This window comes from Ambystoma mexicanum, chromosome 13 (genome assembly GCF_040938575.1).
Source record: "Ambystoma mexicanum isolate Mex_15411 chromosome 13, UKY_AmexF1_1, whole genome shotgun sequence".
NCBI lineage: Eukaryota > Metazoa > Chordata > Amphibia > Caudata > Ambystomatidae > Ambystoma > Ambystoma mexicanum.
This window is the reverse complement of record NC_090938.1, coordinates 199,064,818-199,084,063: the sequence shown is the minus strand read 5'-3', so window position 1 is coordinate 199,084,063 and position 19,246 is coordinate 199,064,818. Positions and strand designations below refer to the sequence as shown.

Genomic DNA, 19,246 nt, shown 5'->3' with positions numbered 1-19,246 from the left:
AAAGTGCAATGCAGACTTCTGTGGCATCCTGCATTTATTCCTGTCCCCCCTGCTAAAGTGACACCAGTGACAGTCAATGTGGAGGTATAGCAGGTTATTCTGGGATGAATTGTTCCAGCCAACCAGCTTTGCCGGATCATTCATCAGTGATAAGAGTCAGACATGTATTGGCATTTCAACGAATCGCAACTTTGAAATAGCTAGGTTTGCTCGAAATTTAAAGAAGCCAACCTGAATGTGGTATGTTATGTGATAGAAGCAGAAACGAATTTAGGGGTTTGTTTGCAAACTCTGCTAAGCTATGCATCACACCATCTGCTACCTTTATTCAACAGCAATATGAAATTCCTTTAAAGCTGAACCATGATCCCATTCTTGCAAGATGTTCGGAAGTCAAGACCTGTTCCTTTTGTGTTAATCCAATCATCCAAGCATGGCCTGCGTCTACTCCAAAGCTAGATGACAAATCTGCTAGGTCTGTAGACATGCCGCCAAACATTTACAGTTGAAGCAGCAAATGCTTCTTGCTGCGACAAAGAACAAGAGGTCTCAGAAACGTATACGACTGCAAAGTTTTTAAGGACGTTTGGTGTTGCAATTCTCCAAAGGCACATGTTCTTTACTCTAAAAAAATCTATGAACGTTGTAAATTGCCAGCCCAAAATGTTTACTATGGTTTATACTAATATCCTGATTTAGAGCCAACTGATAAAACCTACATTTGTAAAGTATGGAATGAGATGGACAAACGCTGCATTGGACTCGGTATTCCGGGCACTAGAAATGTCAACTTTTTACATTTACATTTTAATTTTGGGTTGATTTAACTTGTGCATAAATTGTAGTAAACTTGAGTTTAGAAGATACTTTTTATCTATTGTAATAATGTTTAAGTGTCACGTGGTTTAGTTAAAGACAATGTATAGACAATAAAAAAAGAAACTTCTAGATAAACAAATGAATGACTAAGTGTGCACTGAATCAGCTCAGGCCAATGTTACTTCCTTAGAATCTGTAACATTGCTTTCTGGGTCTAAGGTGTATTCTGATTTAGTAATCACTCATTCATATCTAATTCTTTATGCAAATAATCAATAACCACCATGATAAATTGCTCATGATCAGTGTGTATGCAATCCTGTTTCTCGTTTTATCAGCACTGATATTATCATCTTTTCCAACAGAGTCACTTTTGAGGAAATAAAATTGGAGACATTTGTGTATTTAATAAGGTCATAGGTTTCCTGAACACATAATGACCAAAGACATAAAATATCCATGCAGTTTAAGAATCATATTTCTCATTTCAGTGTTTAGCATGGGATTGCATCTATTGCGTGTTACCTCTGGAAACCAGTCACAAGTGATCAGAGCCAAGTCGATCTAGTCTGAACAAGTCAGGAAGAAAGCTGTCACTCAGAGTTAATTCATAGGATTCCTGCAACATGCGCTGGAGAGTTCTAAAAGGGCATCGAGCTTATTGGTGTGCTTTTAGGGTGGCTTTGAGAACATTGCATCACCATATTTCTTGTACGGCACAACTTGTTGAACCAGTCCTGGGTTAGGGATGGGCGGGGGTCAAAAGCTGCAAGTGTGTGAGTAATGATGGAGTCCCCTCTGGCTGCCCGACCTGTGAGATCACAAAAGTCAGGAATTGCTACTTTTAGCAGCTTGCACTTAGACTTATATAGAAATGATGTTGCCTGTTGCACATCAGTTCATGAAGCTCTGAGTGAGTGGTTACTATTTCATCCTTGTCGGACTACTCTACTCTGAGATTTATGCTGTTTACACATCTTGGTAATCACATTAACTGGACATTAGCACATTAAATGCATTGTTTGTGGGGTTGACAAAGCAGGTATTTCAGGTAAAGCTCATCCTTTAGAGAAACCGGCAAACTTTAATTTTACCAGTGGGTACGGGAACATATAAAAGCAAAACAAGAAGGGCACCTAACAAAATGTCCACCTCACCGCTCCTCTTGGACATCATGATTTTACTTACCACTTAAATTTGGAATGAGATTGCTAAATGTAGTCTGACCCAAGAGCTGACATTAGACTGTTGCTTACCGAGGGCCAGGATCATATTTAGCAACTTACTGGATGTTGAAATAATGTTTCATTATAGCTATTTTCTTCATTCAGGAGGAACCACTTATTCCAGATCTTTCCATATTAGAATGATTGATTTGATTGATTTGATTTGATAACTTTTAACTTGCATACCTCGAAAGGGACCAGGCATAGAATGCATCTAGGCGCAGAGAAAGTCTTACTTCATTTATAACAGTGTCCCAAAAGCACAGGCTGATAGTGAAAACGACCAGGATCTAAGCAAACAGATGCATTTTAAGTTGTTTCCTAAACATCGGCAGAGAGTCGAGACATCAGAGCTTCAGAGGCAGAGCATTGCATGCTCGGGGACGAAAAGCAGAGAACCGTCTCTCACCCCAAGTGGTCGTTCTAACCCGTGGGACCTGTAAAAGGTGCTGATCTAAAGAGCGCAGCAATCGCTCAGCGCGGTACAGCTGGATCTTAAGATTTAAATAAGCTGGTGACATCCCATGGACACATTAGAACACCAAGCGAAGCACCTTGAACAGGATTCTCTGAGTGATCGGAAGCCAATGAAGATTCCTTCGATACTGAGAAATGTCAGTTCTTCTTCTTAGTGAGCAAACCAGACTGATAGCAGAGTTTTGAGCTATCTGTAATCTCTTTATTTGAAATTTCTAGACCCCCATAAGGAGGGCACTGCAGTAGTCGAGCCTAGCATTGGTTAGTATTCCGATCCTTCTCTGCAATAAGAAACATGGCTGGTTTTAAATGTCTCAATTGGTAATAGACTGACTTAGCCATTTGGCTGACCTGTGAGTTGCAGTCCATGCTTGACTGCCAGATACAGCCTAGGTTCTTCACTGTATTTTAGTATCAGGTAGGAACGCCAAATAAAGAGGGGCGCAGAATATTCTGAACCATCTTTTGTACCAGCCTCTTTGCACCGAGCACAATAACCTCTGTTTTTGAAGGGTTCAGGGGGAGTTTGTTCTCCAGCATCCAACTCTTAATCTTATTGGTGCATGACATCACCAGGTTCACTGCCTCCAGAGGCTGATTAAGTCACACATAAATGTAGGTGTCATCTGCATAAGAGTGGTATGACAAGCCGAATTTGGTAAAGATATTCATCCGTGTTCGAATATAAATGTTGAATAATAAAGGCGCACTCAACAGGCGCAGTCTCTCAGAAACAATCGCCCATCTTCACCTGCTTAGTGCGTTCAGACAGAAAGGACACAAACCATCTCAGTGCATCTTCTGAAATATGTGCCACTGATGACAGCCTTCAAATGAGAGTCCTGAAATCAACTGTGTCGAAGGCCGCCGACAGATCCATCATGACAAGCATGCTGACAGTTCCTTCATCTGCGGCCCCAAGCAGATCATCCCAGACCAACACCAAGGCGGTCTCAGTGCCATGGCCTGGTCTAAAGCCTGACTGAAAGCAGTCAAGCATCCTGTGTTCATCTATTAACGTCTGAAGTTGTTTTTTCACCACTTTTTCCAGAGTTTTGGTGGTCCATTAAAGGCCGGCTATAGGGCGATAATTGGAGAGAACCTTGTGATCTAATGTCAATTTTTTTAATAATGTTGTGAGATAAGATCTGTTTAATTCGAGAGAAACACTTCCCTGCAATAACGAGGCATTTGCCATGGATACCAGGGGTATACTAAGAGCCAAGGCATGCTGTTTGGCCAAATATGCTGCAATCGAGTCATAGCTGAAATTTGTAGGTGTCAACTTTCCTAAATACTCCTAAAGTAGGAGTAGGACTGCGAGAAGGAGTAGGAACAGGAGTAGTAGAAGCAGAGTGTTCTCCAAAGGAGTGCACTCAACAAGCCAATCACAATTAACACCCAGTGTGCATTGACCCTAAATTTAGATAATACCATACCCGTGATAGGGTGCGCAAGCCAGTTGGAGACGAGAGTGGATTCAGGAGGAATCGTCTGAGTTGAGGGAATCCAGTAGGAGGAACTTATGGAAAAGTCAGAGGTGAGCACATAAGTGTGCCACTTTCCCTTCATTTATGATGACACTGTACATCACATACAACCCTGCTTTTCAATTGTGTAGATATATCACCATTCTCCCCATCACCCATCACCTCACTCTATCAAAGTCTCTGCAGTACATTCCATTTCCTTGAAGGTAGCATATGTAGGTAGGTGCCCCAACTCTGCACGCTCATTAATGGCTGTGACTGCGGCTGCGGAAGGCCTCTCTGCATCTGACAGAGCTGGACACATAATGATTGTGGATGTAGGCTCTCTGCTGATGAACACAGTACTTGGTTGTGTTCTGTTCTGTTCTCAGTGAGAAACAGAGCCCCCTTTAATCTGAAATTTTGCTGAACTCTCTGGTCAGCTGTTACCCCAAAGAAAGAGCCTGCAGTGCAATCCTGCTGAAAATGTCCTTAATTTGCCTGACTGAAATCAGTGTATAATGAAGCCCCTATTCACTGATAAATACCAATGTCCATCTTGAGAAAGAGCTGGCAATGGATGATATATTTTGAGGAAGAAAAGAGGCCTCTACAAATGGAAAAATAACAAAAATTGCTTCAAAAGAATGTGAATAGCTCACGAGTTAAATGCTCATCTCAGATAATGGGGCAGCCTACGTTTTGCAAGACTGAATCCCACAGTAGGACTGTCTCAAAATCTCCTGTTATTATGATTCTCAGAACTTTGGGAATCTGGTATGGACAATCTATTAGAATTGTTGTTATCTGTCTTTTAGCCCCCACGGATACTGGTTTGGCCAGATGATTCTTTTCCTTTAATGGAAGACACCTGTTTAGATCTATGGGGAACTTTCCAAAATAGATTCGACACAAATTGCTGTATTTTTGAGCCTCCACACACACCTTTAATTGGTTATTACATCCAGATGTACAACAGGTGCTTGACAGTCATGACCCATACCAACCTAGTAATTCATGTTTCTTTTAAGAATAAGCACAAAATCAGGCACGCTTACCTAAACTAATTAACCCCTTAAGTGCTAAGGGCGTGTAAGCTCGTCCTGAATTCCGATAAGGAATCTTTTTAGGCTCCGCCCACTCCCACACTTTATTAATCAGCATCGCCAACTCTCTAGTCTCTAAGAAGCAAATCAACTATCAAGACTCAACCAAAATGCATGCTCTAAAATTGGAGAATTGCAAACGCCCAGAGCATCAATGTTTCTGACTCTATTAAAAATGTGCATTTTCACTCACACTTTCTTTCATAATCTCTGGCCTATTAGCTTATATCAAGAAACTTAGTACTCCCTGGTTGCAAGCAGGATCAATATTATGCTTTAACATTAAGGAAGGACACATGCTGAAGATATAGCAGGGAATCATAAAAGAAGCTCTACTGCAAATAACAACACTAAGCCTTACATTCAGTGCCCACAACCCTGATCACCACCATGCACGTTATCTACCTGCATCCTGCCCACCACGCTTCTGGTAATTACTCCTTCGTCATCCTCGCAGAAGGACTGATGATCTTAAAACACTCAATTAGTAATTTAAAATTATCGAACTAAGATCTCCCATTCTACGTTTGTTGTCCACTCAAGGAAATAAAAGGACTTCACTTAATAAGTCCCTGCCGTGAAACATTACTTCTTTTGGGACTACATTAATTGTAAATTTGTCTAGTCATGCGCCAATACAGTTTTTGCCTACATTTCCTAATCACACAGAAAATAACTTTCTAAAATACCACACTGACGTGAGAAGCCATGCACATAGCAACCTCTTCTGTTGCCTTAAAGACTTGCTGAACTTAGTGAACAATCATAATAAGAGTGCACTCAAATTGGCCTCTTCAATTTCTCCTCTTTAATGGAGATGTGTACCATCTAAAGCAAAACCCAAGGTTCAGAGATGATGGCATCTTTAAAAGCAAGTATGAAGGAAACTTGAAAGACAATCCATCTGTCAGTCTAAATAAGCTAGGTGTCTCTATAAGTCTAATTCATGGGGATTGATTTAGATAGAGACTGAAAACTATCAAACATCTTCCTCATTCAAAACACAAAACCAAATGATCTCCTCAAAGTACAAACCCAAGTCTACTTTGCAAGTAATTTGTGGAATTGTCATCCTTCTGAAAATATGACTTATCATGTAAAAAAAGGCAGATGCTCACAAATTAAGCAAGGCAGGTGCATTTCAGAATCCTTCTGCATACCAGGTCAACAATGTCGCCTATATATATATCCTTAAAAACCAAGACTAGAGGTAAACATTGTCAACCATTCTCTAGGAATGTCCCCTCAAAACTCCATGCCTCCAAATAAATGTTTTGCAGATATATTGACCTCATAAATGTACAATTTTGCTTAAACTGTTCATGGAAACCTGTTTACTCATCCTAAATAGAACTCCAGAGTTTGGCTCCTTACAAATGCAATCAAACTACAAAATCAAAATACAAACTAGAATATGATTACCAAAACAACTTTTTTCGCATTCACATATGGTAAAAGGTTTGAGAAATATAATGCCATCACCTCTTCATCTGAATCCCAGAAAAGAGACTTGTTGCCTCTTTAGTCTGGCGTTCATTCTGGATGCCCTAGTAAACATGGCTTATGTGATAGCTTGTTTGCGTAGTTTCATGGATTGCACATGACACATTGGACATTGGGATCCTAATCATTACTTGGAAACTAACATGGCATGTTGAGAGAGAATATTAAACTCAATTGACTCCTTCCTCTACAACTCACTAAAGCTGATTGGCTGTTCAATTGAGTCTCTGACATGCTCTTCATGCCCTGCAGACTTTCCAGGTTTTTCTGTCTTATCTTCCTTCCAATTCAATGTACACATTTAGGATTATGGAGTTTCCTCTGTGATTGCAGGGGGTCTCCAACTATGCATACTTGTATCAAAGAATACTGTACTGAGCGATCCTCTTGCAATAAATTCCCAAACTGGAAAATCGTTCCTGGTGACACAGGTGATTGGATAAGAGAACTCTTCCTAAAACTTAATATTAATACATCTAATTTCCTCCAGATATGTGCAGATATTCTAGCCTTGCCTATCACAACTGGACTGGAGTCTACTTCCATGAAGTTTGTCACCCCAAACGATTAAATTGGCATACATTCAAATGCCATTACACCTTGGAACACAAATGGTCAATAGCCCAGAGTTTCAAAAATGTGTCATCTATGCATATTTCAGGTCCTGCCAAATAAGGAAATGTATTCGTCACATCCAGGTAGCACACTCCAAATCAATCATACAGGTGTAAGTTCTATATGACTGCAAACACGGTCTTCTCCAAACCTCAACACACCTCCAGTCCAAGAAATTTGCCTTTAAAACAACAGTTTCCCTTTTGGTTTCTAGTAATGATGTGTGGCTGAAAATGAAAATGTGCATGCCCACTGCTCATCAGCGGCATCCTTCTGCCGGCTTTTGGCATTGTCATCATGGAAAAGCACAGACGCCGTGCAGCAAAGGACCCAGGAACTTGATGAAAATGTGACAACTTGGTCAAAAAGCTGCAATAATATTCAGTTTGTAGCAATGGACTGGGGCCTAAAAGACAGCTAGATTAAACTTTTGCACCATGTACATTGGACACTTGATAGGATGTATAAAAGAGACATGTGTGTCAGATCGTTGCTGGAGATGCAAGAGAGAAAAGGGCACTTTGACCCACATGATTTGATTGTGTCCCAAGATGAAGCAATTCTGGACAGAGATATCAGAAAGTATTAATCCGGACCTGGAAACCCGATTTTTTCCGAGGAAAGTGTCTGTCTTTATCATGGGTGATGTCAAATTGTTACGTGGCCTACCGTAAGCAAGAAGGGTATGGATGTTCAGGGGCTGCATGATGGCAAAGAAGTTAATTCTACATGCTTGGAAATCACTTAATAGAATTGACATGGAGGAATGGATTAATGACTTGCTGACTATCTTTACCTTTGAAAGAACAATCTACAAATGCAAAGAAGACCTTGGGCCTCATTGTAAGTTTGCTGGTCCGGTAACAACGGTACCGGTAAGCTTGCCGGTACCGTTGTTACCAGACAGGCAAACTATGAGTTCTACTCGAAATGCCTTATGGCCCGGCAGGTCTGACCTGGCAGGCATACCAGCCACGAGCAGAGCATGTTGGATGCACCAGACCCATTCTGAATGGTGCCAGTGCATCCAACCTCTCCATTCCCATTGAGCCCTATAGGGCTCAAATAGGAATGGGGAGCATTTTTTTATGGTGCCCGCAAATTTGCAATTACCGGGTCCAGTGGGCCGCAATGACCCGGTAATTACCCATTCGCTTATGCCGGAAAATAAAATGATACCGGCGGCAGCCGTGCCTGTTATACCGGCACGGCTACCGCTGGTATTGTAACGACCCCCCCCCCTTGATACATTGAGGGTCTCTTCCTTGAATCCTATGGCTAATCTGTTCATTTACAGCTGGAACATGCTCTAGTACATGCACTTCTCCCTCTCTTTCTTATACTCAATATACCATTATACTGCTGTGCATCACTTTATGCCGCCTATCCTTCTATGCATGGCCTAATCGGAAGGATATGTATAGACAGTGTGTGCTTGGGTGAATCACTCTGTATAACCATGAGTACTTTACAATGTATAGTACAAAGTGTTTGCCTCAGTTATTTGATTAAGTCATAAGTATTAGTATATTCGCCTTGTGTATTTAACACACTTTCAAATGGAAGGTACATTTTGTGAAGAAAGTTATACATTCCTCATTTGTGTGATCCCAATGTAATTTATATTACATTAACCTGTATTACAGTTGTACTTACTGTTAAACCTTTAATAAAAGCAAAATGTATACTCAAAACAGCAGTTTTCCTGCATTATCCATTGGAAAATGCAATTGCATCAGCGTTAGCCAATCCCTGTGGATCGTGAAAGCCCCACAGCCTTAGGGCAAGAATCACATCCAAAATATTCTACATCAACTTTGAGGGTATTCATCTGGAAAACACTGAACAGCTTGCAGATGAAATGGGCATTTTAGGTGGTGAGAAAGACCTGTGAGGAGGACACCCCATTCATTGTCTGGAAACCACTAAACCTTAGCTCAAATCATTGGCCATACCATCACTGCATCTGATGTTTTGATCTAGAAGTCTTTTGTATATATTCCAAAAACCTGCATCTCTGTTTAATTCAAGAAAAATCTAAACTTTCTCCTTTGCCTCCAATAATTTTAAGAGACCCTCTTAATCAACTTTCTATTATCACAACACTTACTGCTGATTTTACTCCCATCTCATCACGCTTTCTTTGCCCTCCATCCTTAACAACACTAGTCATTAACACTCTCCCTCCTTTCTGTTTGTCTCCCTCTCTATATCTTGCCATCTCTCTGTATCTTGCTCTCCTCTCTCTCTCCCTCTCTCTTCATCTCTTTACATTGAGAAACATTGTGATGTTTTTTCATAAGTCTCATTGAAAGAGGCTCTTGCTTAATGGTCATGCTATTCACTGCATATCTTCCTATTGTGATCCGCATCACTCAAGTGACCCGTGCGCTTATAACCTTCGGATAAAGAATCGAAATACTGATACACAGAGTAACAGGGATCAATAAACAGGCCAAGATGGAAATGCAAAGTTAAACTAGACTTACTTTTTTAATATAAGCAAGGTGGAAAACATAACAGTTTTCTTGTAATTTGGGAATACAGGAATTTAGCTTTAAAGAGGGTCCCATACCTTATCTTTCAATTCTTTGCTGGGGAGGGACTTCTTGTCTCAGGTTGGGTTCAAAGATTTCCATGCATTCTCCTTTTTCACCCTCCCTTTCGTGTTTGGATGGCACTCCGGTTTCAGAACTGGAGTGAAAGGAATTTTATTGCTGCCACAATGCTCTGTTCTCTTAAATGGACAGAGTCAGTAACTCTATCACAATAATGTTCATAGTTAAGGGTGACTTTGTATTGCTGTTGCCATTCAGTAAGCACATCTTTGTATAAGAGCGGAGTCTCTAAAGAGACAGAGACGTTGGGCCTCCTACAATCACACCCAGGGATGTCACAAGGGCTAAGTGAGCGCGACTACGGAATCCTCCCTATACCATCTCTGGGAACAGCATCTGCTGGTTTGAGTGGGGAGGAAGGTGCCCGGACACATGGCAACCCGACAGGAAGTCTCCTGAGCCCTGCAATGCACTTTGCAATGTCCAATAATAAAGTGAGGCAGAGTCCTCCAAAAAAGTCTGAGTGTGCAGACGCGGGTAATACAGGGTGGGGTCCTTCATCCAGTTAATTTTCCATAAATCAATAAATTATGATTCACTCTACACCAAGAACATTTTCCAGACAATTTAAACTGTGTCATGATGCCACCACATTGAAAAGGGTTTTAATAACATGGTGTAGTTGACCAAAAGCAGTGGAATCTTACCTGTGAGGCAACTGTACTCTCCTTAGTTGCAGTTCCTTGGGATGATGGTGTGGCTCCACTCTCCTTGGTGCACTTAACGATGTGATTGGGTTGGAAAGCCAGGTCAGATGTACCGGGCTCACTTTCTTCCCTCTCTTTCTTGCCCTTGGTATCGAGACCAGGTGGGGGAGTTGATTCAGCAATGATCTCAGCATCGTCAATATCTCTCTTTTTCTTCCACTTACTGGCCTGATTGGATTGCTGAGGTGGTTCGGGCATCCTGGGTCCAGACTCTTGCCTTACTTTCTTACCTACAGCATTATCATTGGCAGGCCGGGATAGTTCCGCTATCATCCTAGGCCCACCATCTCTGCTGTCTTTCTTGTACTTAGATGCTTGATCGGCTAGCTCAGGTGCTTTATCCATCTTCAGATGCCCCTCTCCATTCTCAGTGTTGGACTTGGTGGCATGATTGATCTGCTGAGGTGGACCAGCTGTTCTAGGATCACACTCATTGTTCTCTTTCCTCCTGTCATTCTGCTGCTCCTGCTTTATGCTCTCCAAAATCTCCACCTGTCTCCTTTGACGCCTATTCTCCCTACTCTTTAAAATCTCAAGAAACTTTGTCTCATCATCATCTGGTCCCAAAATCTCCTGCGGCTCTGGTTCTACTATTTTCTGTACTCTGAAACAACAGAAACACTATTGGTTAAAGACCTGATACCACCACTATCTCTGTGTAAATCATAAATATCTGACTAGGACTTATTTTTTCACAGACAAGGAACCATCATCTGGTAACATAGCTAAACTACAAACACATCCTTTACAAAAATCTGTACATAACCTAATGATGCCATGCTTACATCTCAGTCGTTATACTAAGCCCCTAATCCTTCAGAGGTTGATCAAATGAATGTCATAGAGTTGTGTAAAAATACCTGTTTTCAATGCTGAATAGTGTTCTATATAAGTGTGTACGTATGTATTATTATCATACACATGCTGAGAACCATTATTGAAAGATCACAAATCTTGATTGTTGGGAATCTAACATCCCCCACAGACAAGAAGTATTTGCTCAAAGATCAGAATAATTGTTCACAGACCAGGAATCTTCATTTAGAACCTGACATATTGCCACCACGCTTTTATTCCAATTAGGCAGCACCCCCTAAAACCTAAATCAATGACATGCATCCATGCATGCATCCTGTTTTATACTTGTGAAGATAGCAGGAGATACTGTTGCTGGTTAGACTCTCCCAGACCCAGAGGTTCTTCTTTTCGAGGTTAAGGTGTGAACTAGAAAAATTAGGGGTGCAATTCTGATCACTGGCCAAATGCCTGTGATTTATTTTCTACAGGGAAATCGATGTGGATGGTAGCCTTCATCTGGGGGTCAGGCATCTGGCCAGTCAGTGTTTTCCTGACATTTCAGTCATCAAAGGGTGAATGGGTGGCCACCTGGAGTCACAATCTGGAGATGTACTCATAAAGGTCATGTGATATGTACGGCCATGCTGAGGTCAAGACGCCTGAAGGATATTGCAGTGTTTGGGGAGCCAAAAAGGTCACCTTTGAATCTTCGTTGTGTCCCATGCCTTGCAGCTGCTACATGGACACACGTGTGACAAATGATGGGGAAACAAGGCTGTCAACATTTTTTCCTCCTCTATGTTTTCTACTTTAAGCAAATGTTTCTGGAGGTAAGTCACCAAAGCATATCCCCTCCAGAGGGGAAGGAAGATGTATCTCATCCTCTCATGAGAATGCAAGAAGGAGGAGAAGAGGCCCAGGGCCTGCTTCATCCCATACGTCCAGACCTCAAAAATGCCAGCTCCTCCAGGGCTTCATTGCTTCCTTAGGAATAAGGTACAGCTAAGAATCTCGGGGTCATCTTTGACTCCACACTTTCCTTCTCTGCACACATCTCTGAAGTCTCTTAAACGTCAAGCTTCTTACTGCACCTCCTTACTCTGCCTTTCCTCTCCTTCCCTCAGAAGCTCGCTGTCTCCCAAGCTCTGGTTCTCTCTAAGCTGGACTGCTGTAACAGCCTCTTTCTAAATCTACCTGACTCCACTCTCCGCCCTTTACACCTAATCCTGAACAGGACTGCAAGACTTGTCCTTGACATCAAGCTCTGGGATCGTATCTCTCCAGCACTCAAATCCCTCCATTGGCTTCCAGTGGATGCAAGGATTACATTTAAAACCCTCTGCATTGTCCACAGGGCTTTCTGGGGCCTGGGTCCAGAATACCTTCAAATATCCCTCTGCACATACATCCCCTCTTGATCCCGTCGCTCCTCTACCTCTAACTCCCTCAGGGTCAGTTGTTTTTGAAAGAAACGAGCTGGGAGCAGATCTCTGTCTTCGGCGGGGGCCTCCCTTTGGAACAGGATCCCGGCCACCATGAAACTTAAGTAGAACTATCTCTGGTTCCGGAAGCTCCTCAAGACCTTCCTCTTCACTTCTGCCTTTGCCCCTCCTCTCCCTCTGCTGAACTGTTTTTTTTTGTTTCTCTTGGCACTGTGCATCTGGCCACCCTCTGTCCTTCGGGCCCAGGTACCTGCTCACCCTGCCTCCATCCTGCACTGTGTCCGTGCCACCGCTTGCACTGGGATCTGTATCTGTACCCATACAGTCCCCATCTTCTTCTGCACATATCAGATATAGCCTATCCGACTAATCATGCACTTGCCACTGCTGGCTGCACTACCTCCTTTCACTGCCTTTATTTATTTATTGCACTTATTATTTATTCTGTTCTTTCCCTAGTTCCGCACTTTTCACTTCTCCCCCTTGTATGCACTTTCCCACTGTTCCCTTTTCCATGCACTTGCGCGTTCTTCATGTCACTGGGCCGAGTAAGAGTGTTGTTTTTGTTCTCCTTTGTTCCCCTCCCTTTACTTGGTCGCGCTCTGAAACACTTGTGTATGAGCACAATATAAATAAAATATCATATTATATCAATTACTGTGCAGGGGCAGCATGTCTTACATTACTGTCACCACAATGATTATATCATGCTGTTGCTAGTATAGAGCTTTATGCCACTGTTTAGGCAACCCTATATTATCACCCAGGGAAGGAAACAAAATTCTCTTACACTTCCACTGAAAAAAGGACTTTTGTTAAACCCTGGTCATACATAATACCCGTCGAAGAAGAAGGACCTGCAAGTCAACAAAAAGGAGTTGATATCAAAGGAAGCTGTCATTATGGTCCCTCCTGCCGAGAATTCTGGGGCACCAATTGCAATTGCCCCACTTGATAGCTCAGCCCTTAGCTTTGGTCCGACACTTTCAAAGGACTCGTAAATGGTAGCTAAGGTTTATATGGTACATTGGGCATGCTTCCATGCATACACCATGGCCAGAGACCTATGCCATTTTTGGGATCCTTGTTTAGGTGGTTTATATTATCAGGTACTGATTCCAAATTCCCAAATATCAGATCCTGGAGGTGGATGTAAATTGCCTCACATGAATGCCAAATGCCAATCTCCTCTGCCTATCTAATTCTCACAATGAACATCAGCTGGCTGGGATGGGGTTGGTTCTTGGCTGTCAAACATTTGAAGAACGGATGTCCTCTATGAAGGCCTTCTGCTTTTATATTTGAGGGGAGCTAGAAATAATCTCTCAATCTCCCTTATTCTTTCTACAGTCGGTTCAGGGTCATGCAGTGAAGGGGCAAATGACAAATGCAATAGCAAGATTTTGAACGAATGACCAGGGAAGGACATGGTCTTCACTTGTGAATCTAGTAAATCACCTGGAAATTTGCAACAGAGCAATACCTTAGCTCTGCGTATCCCTGGAGTGGCCAATCAGAGGCACATCAACTGAGACAATTTTACATCCAGGAGGTGTTTCATGACATCTTTTGCAATTTGGTGGGGCCCCTAGTTAGACCTTTTAACCTCTATGGACAGTCCTATTCTGCCAGTTGTTTTGCTCCTGGAAGTGTGAGATGCAGGATTTAGGTGTCAATGCAATGTCATTCACATGGATGTAAGGATTGTTACTTGAACTTTCCACCTACCCTCTGATCCAAAAGTGGTGGCCAAGCTAAGGAGCCTTCATTTCATCCTAGTGGTTGTACATTGAAAGAGAAATAAATTGTTTACCCACCTCCCTTTTTTTATCTTTCTGTAAGGATCGACTCACCCAAATGCATAAGGGCACGGCAGAAGTAAGGGTAGACAACCTGTAAGTAATCTACACTGTAAACACAGGTATCAATATTATAAGAGCTGAAATATTCCCCCTCATACTGGAAACCATCACCAGATTTTAATGAACAGAATTAATCATCACAGGTCAGGAATCGTCTAATCATAGAGAAGGAACCATCATTGACATATAAGGAATCATCACTCACAGATCATGAATCATCATTCACTGATTCTTCAAAGACCAGGAACCTTCACTTATGTGCCCGATGCATCATGCACAGATACAGATTCTTCATTCAAATACCACAAGTCAAAATTCACACATCAGAAATCATCGTCATTCAAATGCCTGAAATCAGCATTAACAGTGATATAATCTGACATTACAGAGCAGTAACGATTCACAAACCCAAATCCTTATCCAAAGATCCAAAATGATGCCTCACAGCTCATGAACTCTCACTAGCTGACTGGGAACATCATTCATGGAGCGGAATCATCATCCTGGAACCCTCTGCATTATCTAGAACTACTGGAGATTGGGTTTGCAGCTGAGTACTTAGTACTGTGCCTCCTGTGACGATCCTTCAGATGGTGTCACTTTTTCACAGGAGGAAACGCCTTTCCATGAGGCTAGGGAGATGAGGCCACTAACCAATAGTCGCTCTAGGAGTGGTAACAGGAGGGAGGATCTCATGGAGAGAGACTCTTCCTGGACCATTTGTTATTATGATACATTGAACCAGCCTGTTGTTTTAGGTACTGAGACAAAGAAGCACTCGAGAGTGCTACAAGCAACTGGGAAAAACACCAGAACAGCTGCAGTCAATACAGTGTACGTTACATCAGGGTAGACCTTACTATATGAGAGTGTCAGAAACAAATGAGAGGGGTAGAGTACAAGGGACGATACTGAGAAGAGTACCAGGGAGAGTTTCAGAGAGTGTACCCGAGAGAGAACTGGAGAGAGAACCGGGGAGAAAACCGGGGAGAGTAAGTGAGACAAAGAGAGCAGTCAAGGCAGAGGAAGAAATCGTGAACAAGAGAGAAATCGAAGGAGAGAGAGTACCAGAAGACAGGCTCTAGAGACTCGAGCAAGAGACATGGTGGGTGTGGTTCCAGGTAATGCACAAGGACGTCTCGATGCTGATTGGTTGCTGACCATGGAGAAAGTAGAAACGAAGAAGGGAATAAACATCCCGCATGGAGGCAGAATGCCAAACGTTATACAAGTGAAACTTGGTGGCCGGTGGGTGAGAGTCAAACTGAACAAGAAGAGGAGTGGCCCAACCCCCTGGTTAACCAGAAGTACATAATTCGTAAGACACTTGCATAGCGTCACATCAGTTGGCCAAAAGTCAGAATTATGGAAGGACGGAGATTGGGTTGTGGTGGCGTGACCTGTAGTGGGTGAACCGGGCAGTCGAACAACTGTGCCAAAACCGCTAATCCTACCCCTTCACATAGTTAGCTACACAGACCCGAACAGTGTCCAGAGAGGTGGTGGCTGGACGATTGGTACAAGAAGGGAAGGTCAAGTCCCTAGTCAGCTTCCTGACAGCTAGCTGTACAGGGCCCAGGAGACGAGGTTGGACAAGAGTGGAAAAAGGTGATTGACCATCCTGAAAACCTAGGCTGAACCAGTGATGACTCCTGACAGCAAATACCAGGTAATGGGAACTATTCAAGTCCAAGAGAGGGCCAAGGGAACCCTAAGAGAGCCTCAGAGGACATTAGTAATAACGGGAGGGTGTACAGAACTGTTAGCTGAACAAGCACACAGATTATGAACAGTCAAAATCAAACCCTCACCTTGGCAGTTGTGATTAAAGTCTGTCAGTGCAGCTCCGGAAACCAGCTACCCCTTGAAACACATTCAAGGGGTTACCTACTTGAGTACAGTCCAAAAAAAACAAAACCATTATCGGGTCTTTGGGAGAATCATTGATTGTCATCATTGAGACAGAGGTTATGAGTGGCCATCCAGTTTTGGACGATGCTAAATGTCCTGTTCATAGTCTCAGCATCTAGTGTGTGTTTCTACGTGATGGGAAGGAGAGTTTGTGAAGTTGGTGTAGAAGATGTCTATGGTGTCTAGGTGGTCAAAGTGGGGCTTAGTGTATGTTTTGTAGAGGGTGGGTGAAAAGCAGGAGCCGTGGGGGAACTCTGAGTGTGATCACGATGGGATCGGCAGCGGAGTCACCAATGAATACTCTAGAGGAGCAATCACAAAGGAAGGAATTGATCCAGCATACATCATTTGTAGAGAAGTGGAAATTGGTAGACAGATGTTGGCAGAATATGTCATGGTCCACTCAGTCGAATGCAGATGATAGGTCAAAGAGGAAGAGGATGGTGAGACCACCAGAGTCACAAATGGTATCTAAGTGGATTTTGAGGTCTATCAGGGCTGTTTCGTTGCCGTCTTTTGGTTGAAGGTCAGATTGTCTGGAGCCTAGTAGTTGATGTTGCTCGAGGAAGAGTTGCATCTGGGAGTAGGCCAGCCGGTCCAGGATTTTGAGAAGGAAGGGCACAGTGGTGATGTGTCGTTAGGTGGTAGGCTGTAAGGGGTTAAGGTTTTTTTAACTAGGGTGCTTTGAGGCAGGTAGGGATGGCGTTGGTGGAAAAGGACTTGTTGACAAAGTTGGTGATAGTGGGGCTCAAGGTACAGGCACAGAGCTTCACCATGTGGGCCAGACAGGTATCTCCTTTACTGTTTGAGGGTTTGAGCGTACATATAATTTTGTAAACTGACTGGAAAACTTGGGAGAAGATGAAAGGGAGAGGTAAGAGTGATTTGAAGTGGGACAAGGATATCAGTTCAGTCATTGTGGATAATTTTTCCGCAAGTAGACACTTCTTGGCAGCAATGTTGCCCTTCAGTGAGTCTAGATCATTAGCAAGGGCAGTTTAGATAGTGGAGCACCATTCTTTGTTGAGTGAAAGTGGGAGTAGGGGGTGGGGATGCAGTTTTCCAATCCTTTGAGTATGGTGAAGAATTATTTGGTATTGGAACTATCATTGGTGATTCTAGTGTTGTAAGAGTAGGCTTTGGACTTGATAAGCATGATTTAGCAAGTTCTAGCTAGATTGGAAAAGGATACAAGGTTAGTGGTGGTAGGATGTTTCTTCCACAGATGTTCAAGGGCTTTTTTGTGCCTGTGAAGGGAGATCAAGGGACAGTTTGGCGAGAAGTATTTCATAGCCTGGTAAAGGGGGTCTGGGGATTTATCTGATGTCTAGGCAAGATTTGGCGATGAGGGCTACACACCCTCCAGGTGTGTTAAGGCAATCAGCTATGAAAATGTAGTAGTTGGGTGGGATGGCTAGCAAGAAGAGGGGACCTGAGGTACTATGGAGTCAAGATTCCATTATCGTGAGGATGTCAAGGTGAAGGACGCTAAGTTTTTGTACATGAGATGCTTGGTCCCCAAGTGAGCGGGCATTGATCAGCACGCGGTTGAGGTTTTGAATGTGGTTGGCATTAGGTGTAAGCTTGTGGAGAGAGAAGGAGGTGGTTGGGGGCCTAGTGGATGGGGGATTGGGAGATAACTGGGTGGGAGGTGCAGGAAGAGCGCCTGTAATGCCTGGTGTTGCCAACAATAGCTATTTTCAAGTCTGTGGGTTGATGGGCTGTGCTTGTGGTGCCTGTAGTGAGTTGGTGTAGAGAAACAAATTAATGCTGAGGGGGGGAAGGAAGCGGGTTGGGGTGGGGAGAGGGAGCTTAGTTGGCTGTGGTGTAGAGCCTACATGAGAAGTAAGACCAAGGTGGGTGTCACTAGGTGGTCAGAACTGCTGGATGAGGTTGGCTTGGTGGTAATGGTACTATGCAGTTGTGGCAAGAATGTGGTGGTGTTGGGATGGTGTGGGTAAGAGGTGAGCACAGCGATAAATGCAATAGGTAGCAGCAGAGGAGACCTTACCTTTGCGTGCTTGGTGTGAGCATATGTGGGGCTGGATGTTGGGCTGAGGTGTCTTCAAAGCAGGTTTGGGGAGTGTGATGCCCACAGTGATGTTCAGATGTCCAATGGTATTACTGTGGCAACTGGACGTGTCCGGACAGGAACTGATAAGCTGCGGCCTTCCGTGAGGGCCTTGGCGAGTGGCTAGCTTCACCTGATGGCTTGTGTGGGCTGCTGGAGGATGAGAAAGAGGCAGCCAATATGGCGGCCAGGAGGGCAGGGCTGCAGGGCATGCTGCATCTGGGAGAGCAGGGTTTGCGATGGTGGCAACAACCTTAGCAGGGGGCGCAGGCTCCTGAAATGCCTTGTGAGACCCAGGCATGGTTGCCTTGAGATGCTACTCTTCAGTGGTGGAGGGATTTCGGAGGTTGGCAGTAGAAGGAGAAGGAGGAATTATCTGTGCTACAGCACAAACAGGCCTTGGTGAGTGGCTGGCTTCACATGCCAGCTTGTGTGGGCCTCTGGAGGATGTTATGGATAATAACCTCAGACCTTGTACATAATTCCCATTTTGCTTTGCTATATTCAAATTTATTGTCCGTGAATATTGTGATTGGTGGATTGGTTTGGGGTCTCAGGGATTTAAGTTGGCAATACAAACAGGTTCAAAAAGGTGAGAGTATTAGGAAAGCGACCAGATTTG

The 19,246-nt window shown here is 43.3% G+C and overlaps 1 protein-coding gene across 1 annotated transcript in view; it reads right to left on the bottom strand.

Annotated features, from left to right (window-relative positions):
• LAD1 (ladinin 1) overlaps positions 1-19,246 on the bottom strand; it is a 225,579-nt gene that overhangs the window by 128,619 nt on the left and 77,714 nt on the right. Inside the window, exon 3 of the mRNA XM_069633635.1 lies at positions 10,481-11,144. Within this exon, the coding sequence (XP_069489736.1) occupies positions 10,481-11,144 (664 nt within the window). The remainder of the gene's footprint in view (positions 1-10,480; positions 11,145-19,246) is intronic.